Source organism: Pelmatolapia mariae, linkage group LG22 (genome assembly GCF_036321145.2).
Source record: "Pelmatolapia mariae isolate MD_Pm_ZW linkage group LG22, Pm_UMD_F_2, whole genome shotgun sequence".
Taxonomy (NCBI): domain Eukaryota; kingdom Metazoa; phylum Chordata; class Actinopteri; order Cichliformes; family Cichlidae; genus Pelmatolapia; species Pelmatolapia mariae.
Window position 1 is genome coordinate 9,406,882 of NC_086245.2, and position 6,706 is coordinate 9,413,587.

Consider the following 6,706-nt stretch of genomic DNA (forward strand, 5'->3'; position numbering starts at 1 on the left):
TAACTGCAATATATTCACTGACACAAAATAGAGTAACAAACAATGCAATATTTACCTTGGATCAAAGCAAATTACTATTGTGATATTTAATAAAATGGAAACATTCAAAATAAAGAGCAGAACTTTGATGAGTTTTTTTGATCATTCAGATTTTTCAGGGGATATGATGCCAATATTTTATAACAAGGAACCATGAATGTATCTCAGTTTGATTGCTACTCATTACTGCACTTTTTTCTGGTAGTACCTTTGCACTGGTAGTATACAGTGGCTTGCAAAAGTATTCGGCCCCCTTGAACTTTCCCACATTTTGTCACATTACAGCCACAAACATGAATCAATTTTATTGGAATTCCACGTGAAAGACCAATACAAAGTGGTGTACACGTGAGAAGTGGAACAAAAATCATACATGATTCCAAACATTTTTTTTTTTTACAAATAAATAACTGAAAAGTGGGGTGTGCGTAATTATTCAGCCCCCTGAGTCAATACTTTGTAGAACCACCTTTTGCTGCAATTACAGCTGCCAGTCTTTTAGGGTATGTCTCTACCAGCTTTGCACATCTAGAGACTGAAATCCTTGCCCATTCTTCTTTGCAAAACAGCTCCAGCTCAGTCAGATTAGATGGACAGCGTTTGTGAACAGCAGTTTTCAGATCTTGCCACAGATTCTGGATTGGATTTAGATCTGGACTTTGACTGGGCCATTCTAACACATGGATATGTTTTGTTTTAAACCATTCCATTGTTGCCCTGGCTTTATGTTTAGGGTCGTTGTCCTGCTGGAAGGTGAACCTCCGCCCCAGTCTCACGTCTTTTGCAGACTCCAAGAGGTTTTCTTCCAAGATTGCCGTGTATTTGGCTCCATCCATCTTCCCATCAACTCTGACCAGCTTCCCTGTCCCTGCTGAAGAGAAGCACCCCCAGAGCATGATGCTGCCACCGCCATATTTGACAGTGGGGATGGTGTGTTCAGAGTGATGTGCAGTGTTAGTTTTCCGCCACACATAGCGTTTTGCATTTTGGCCAAAAAGTTCCATTTTGGTCTCATCTGATCAGAGCACCTTCTTCCACATGTTTGCTGTGTCCCCCACATGGCTTGTAGCAAACTGCAAACAGGGCTTCTTATGGTTTTCTGTTAACAATGGCTTTCTTCTTGCCACTCTTCCATAAAGGCCAACTTTGTGCAGTGCACGACTAATAGTTGTCCTATGGACAGCTTCCCCCACCTGAGCTGTAGATCTCTGCAGCTCGTCCAGAGTCACCATGGGCCTCTTGGCTGTATTTCTGATCGGCGCTCTCCTTGTTCGGCCTGTGAGTTTAGGTGGACGGCCTTGTCTTGGTAGGTTTACAGTTGTGCCATACTCCTTCCATTTCTGAATGATGGCTTGAACAGTGCTCCGTGGGATGTTCAAGGCTTGGGAAATCTTTTTGTAGCCTAAGCCTGCTTTAAATTTCACAATAACTTTATCCCTGACCTGTCTGGTGTGTTCTTTGGACTTCATGGTGTTGTTGCTCCCAGTATTCTCTTAGACAACCTCTGAGGCCGTCACAGAGCAGCTGTATTTGTACTGACATTAGATTACACACAGGTGCACTCTATTTAGTCATTAGCACTCATCAGGCAATGTCTATGGGCAACTGACTGCACTCAGACCAAAGGGGGCTGAATAATTACGCACACCCCACTTTGCAGTTATTTATTTGTAAAAAATGTTTGGAATCATGTATGATTTTCGTTCCACTTCTCACATGTACACCACTTTGTATTGGTCTTTCACGTGGAATTCCAATAAAACTGATTCATGTTTGTGGCTGTAATGTGACAAAATGTGGAAAACTTCAAGGGGGCCGAATACTTTTGCAAGCCACTGTATGTGTTGGCGTTTGATCTTCACAGAGACATAGAAAAAGATCCCCCACATTTAGCTGTACGTGAAAGATCCAGTGAATCTGGGCCTTGTTTCAACAGAAATATGATGCCTTCACTAAATGCAAAGCCTGGCCTGCACCGCAGTGTGTCAGAGTGGACCAGCAACAATCAGCAACTGTCTGCCACAGCTCAACATGAACGACATATTTCGAATGTCATCAGACAGGAAGGGAGGACACTACGCAACGAGACTAACTTTAAGGTGGGGTCTTGTTTGTTGGCAGAGCTCAAAGGACACGGTCCACTGGACCATCCAACAATTTCCTTTCTTTCTCCACACGTTGTTAATAAAGCGCCTTTTCTCCGTAGACACACTGGGATGAGACTGATACGTGTCGTAGGCTGAGTGACCGTGTTTGGGATGTTGCTCGGTGGAAGGAAGTGTTGGAAACTTGTGCTCAGAAAGTGGATGAAGAGATGGAGACTCTGACACTGGTGATTTATTCAGACTTCTTAAAAGCAGAGGATGAATCTGTAGACTGTATAAGAAACATAGCTGATATACTTCTTTGTCTAAAAAGTAAAGCCAACATTTCAGTGCCTTAAACCTGTTTTCTTTCTAATGATGGTGGTGACACCATCTGGATGTGATAAAATCTCCTTTATCACTTTTATTTGGTTTAATAACTCCGCAAACATGTTCCTAATATGTTTAAGATCTCAGTCCCTGGTTTAAAATCTTGTTTAATACAGCCTGATTTGCATTTTGTAAATGATGCTCTCGTTTGGAGACAATAAATTGGGATGTGCAGAGCCTGAGTAGACTGTGCCCTATAGTGGAAATGTCAGCTTGCCTCTCGCTCATGTTTGATTTCAAAATCCAAGATGGCCCCAGTATGACTGAGAGGTGCCTTTGTCCATTTTTTACATAAAGTGTGTGCTAGATAATTAAGGCTAGTTTCTTTTAACGTTCCTAAACATTTGTAAAGCTTGTGTACATGTGTCATACTTAAAGAAACATCTAGGTGTTTCTTCGTCAAGTGCTCATAAAATCTTTACTCCTGGTCTCTGAGATAACTTTCATTTATGTGGGCTTCACGCTGGTGTCAGTCCAAAGAGCACACCGAGCAAGCTTTGGTTGCCACTGCTGTTCCTCTGGAGGTCACCACTGAATGCCTGACACTGAGGGAGGGACGGCAAGGACACGAGCTGGTCACGGACCCCGTGGACGAACAGCTGAAGAAAGAGGTGGAGCTGATTGAAAGAGTGCAGCAAGTTCTGCAGCAGCACACTAGCAGGGCCTTTGAGCAGCTATGGTAAGTTTCTGTTTTTCATTGCTGAAAATGCACATTGACTTTGGCCATCTTCTAAGCACCTCCCTTTTTCCTGGTTGCTAAGCATTCTGCAGGAGGTGCGGCACCAGCTGACTGCTGATCTCCAGAACAAGATGGATGCCCTGGATATTGACATGTCCTGTCTGTCACTTACGATAAAATCGCCCCACATCTCCCTAAAGACCAACCCGACTCGCATACCAACAGGGTAATGTTCAGATGAGGGTGTGCATGAAATAGATCATAAAATGCTACAGTATAGCATAAGTTATTATCATAATTAAAAGATTGGTTGAATATTACTCCTCATTTGCTAAACTGTGGAAATTCTATTCAGTTTTATTTACATAGAGCCAAATCACAACAAGGTGTTAGAACTTTTCATAAAACTTTTTGTAATATATACCTTTTACATGAAATTTATATGCATTTTTTTTCTTTTACACAAAAAATACACAACTACTGAATGTTACTGTAATATTGTGTACTTATGTGTTTTTGTGATGCTTGATTACTGCTGTCTAAATAAACTGTATCATTCATAGCAGCTACTACTGTTATAACTGCTGTCTTTGGTGTAGTTCCTCCACCCCCCAGGAGTGGGTCCAGTTCAGCCAGCATAATGTGGCTCGTGCCCATGAGGCGATGCAGGTTTCCCAGCAAATAAGGGAGGATATGAACCTCACCCGAGCACAGGTACGTGGGCTGCAACTAGTAAGAGGTCTTGACTATTACTTATTATACGACCAAGTACTATTCAAGTATTTTATTTAATGAAAAAAATTAAAAATGATAACCACCTAATGACTTTAATACTCATTAAGCCGTGCGAAAATATTGGTGCAACCCTCTCTCTGTGCTCAGTCTGTGTTCTCCAGATTTGACAAATGTGTATTTAATGATTAAAAGCTTTTCACGCACACATCGCAGATCCATGTTTAAAAGCTTAAATTAAAGAGGAGATATGTAGTTACCACATTTATTGATCTTTGTAAAAACGTAGGTAATTAAATTTGGAATGCTGCTCTTTTTGTTTTCTTTTTTAAGAAGAATATTTGATTTAAAATTGTTATTGGGATACATTCAAAGTTAAAACTCATAGTGAACGTTTTTTATGCTTTTAAAATTTCCTTTCATCACAAAGATGCGCTGTGTGTAATAAATGCGTGCATTACATTTTTTTCCTTTAAAAATCTTCTGATGTCACATTTAACTTATAAATCATTGATATTCTAGGCAGTTTTAATCTATAGGATAAAGGTTTTACTTACATGTTAAAAAGAAAATTGTTTCACATGTCGGTGTTTAAACACCTGGGGTGCGCTGCAGAGGGTTAAAGGATTTCTTTAATTTGTGTTTTTTTTTTATATTTCTTATATTGTGCACTAATCTTGCTTAGAGTAGGTGGGGCATATGTGCTGTTAATTTCTTTCTTTTTATTTCGTAGCTGCAGAATGAGTTGGAGACTCAACGCAGAGCCACAGAGTTTGCTCTCCGCAAACGTAATCACCACGAAGAGCAGGCCCGACATGAGCTGGAGTGGCAAATAAAAACTGTAAGATCTTATAAATAATAGCTGTTAGTAGCAGGGTGAGGCAGTATAGTTTGTCATCGCATGTTCCCACTGCCTGTACATCTGTCTGTAGACTGAGGAGGAAATGGCAGAAATGGAAAGTGACATCCACGGGCTGGATGCAGATCTGCAGGCAAAGACAGCCAACCTGAAGCTTGCTCACACCAGACTGGAGACCAGGACCAACAGGCCTAACATGGACCTGTGCAGAGACGAGGTATATATGAGGTATATAGCAGCAGACGTGTCACTGATTGCATTAAAAGCCTTTTCTCCTTTTTTCGTGATGGTTTGCAGGTGCAGCACGGCCTCGTTAATGAAGTCCAGCAACTGGAGGCCACGATCGCAGCTCTGAAGCAGAAGCTCTCTGAAGCTCAGTGAGTCTTCATTTTTATTTGTGTGGCCAAACTAAGTAGTAGTTACAATAATAATAATAATATATATGTATTGTATATATTACACAAAACATATATGTGTTTTGTGTAATATACTCTCAACCCTGTTTGGGAGTGTTGGAGCATCAGGGTAAGAAGAGAGGTGGATGAAGTGATGCACCCATCAAGCCTGGTGCCTACTGCATAACCCTGTAAAGGAAGTGTTATGACTGGAGGTTGCTTCAGTTCAGCAGGTTGTAACTGAAAAACGTTAAATGCCCGAAAAATTAGGTCAGCTTACTATCCGCGTGTACTGAATGAGCAGCTTTTCCCACCAATTTCTTCCCTGATGGCACGGGTAAATTCCAAGATGACAATGTGCATACCTTGAGAATCAGAGGGATGTGCTGGGGACAGAAGGGTCCGACTCTCCCATCACCAATATGAGCTCTTATTGAAATCATACTATGTGTGGCATCATCACATCTCAAGCTTGTCCAGTGAAATAAATATTAGGTCCAATTATACTTTTTATTAGATTGGGAAGTGTATAAACAATCTAATGGAAGAGAAACAGACAAGTTATAGAGTTATCGCTGAAATAACATAGGACTATAAATAATATATCTGTCACTCTTACAATCTTGAATATAAAGAGAAATACATTTTATTTATTTGTGATGTTTTAAAGTAATGATAAACCATAAAACCAAACTCAGAAGAACTTCTCGAGCATGCATGCCACCAGAGCTGATATTCATCCCTGCTTGCTGCTGTAATTCTCTGTCAGGCACTCTCTGCAGAAAATGAAGCTGCATCACTCCCGCATGCTGCAGGATCTTTCCAGAAAACAGGAAGCTCTATCTCTGGAACAACGAAGCATGAACACCCGCGCTCGCCTCACATCAACTTCCAGCACCGACAATAAAAACTCGGCGCTCGTGGTCCAGCTGGCAAACTCCAGTGGGAGGAGCAACCTGCAGCTGCTGGCTCAGTGAGAAGATGGTCTGAATGTTTTTGAGGGAAAAAAATCTAATAGTTATTTTAAGTTTAATTTGTTTAACCCTGCAGTCATAAACAAGCAATGGACACACAAAAATCTACTCACACTCTCAGTTAAAGTCTGGGCACAGTTCCCTTCACAAAGTAGTCCTGAAGAAAAAAAACAAACTTACTCCAGCTGCAACTTTTCTCCTCTTGTAAAATTATTCTCCTGACCTCCTTTTTGTGTGGTTAATTTGCATTTTTGTGTATCATAATCCAACTAGAAATGATTGAATTATAATCTCTAAATTGTGGATTAAACAGTCTTTTGAATAAAATAAAGATTCACTCTTCAAACTATATCCGGCATCATATAATTATCCAAAATTCACACGTGAAAGTGCACGTGTTCATGTCTGTTCGGTTCTTTTATGCTTTAATGGCTTTGTTTAGTTTTGCCACACTGTTTGATCAACTGACGCTGCTGGCAGCTTAAAAGCTGCAATAATGAGGGGAACTTTGACTCTGATAAAATAACCTGGTAAACAGCCTGCCTAAAATAATA

The 6,706-nt window shown here is 40.6% G+C and overlaps 1 protein-coding gene across 1 annotated transcript; it reads left to right on the top strand.

The window, feature by feature from the left end:
* The first annotated feature begins 1,982 nt into the window (after positions 1-1,982).
* Positions 1,983-6,155, top strand: tekt2 (tektin 2 (testicular)). Its single transcript, XM_065471756.1, has 9 exons — positions 1,983-2,138; positions 2,246-2,371; positions 2,987-3,192; positions 3,275-3,418; positions 3,792-3,906; positions 4,658-4,765; positions 4,857-5,000; positions 5,081-5,160; positions 5,948-6,155. Exons 1-9 carry the CDS (start codon positions 1,983-1,985, stop codon positions 6,153-6,155), a joined length of 1,287 nt encoding a protein of 428 aa, XP_065327828.1.
* The last annotated feature ends 551 nt before the right edge of the window (positions 6,156-6,706 follow it).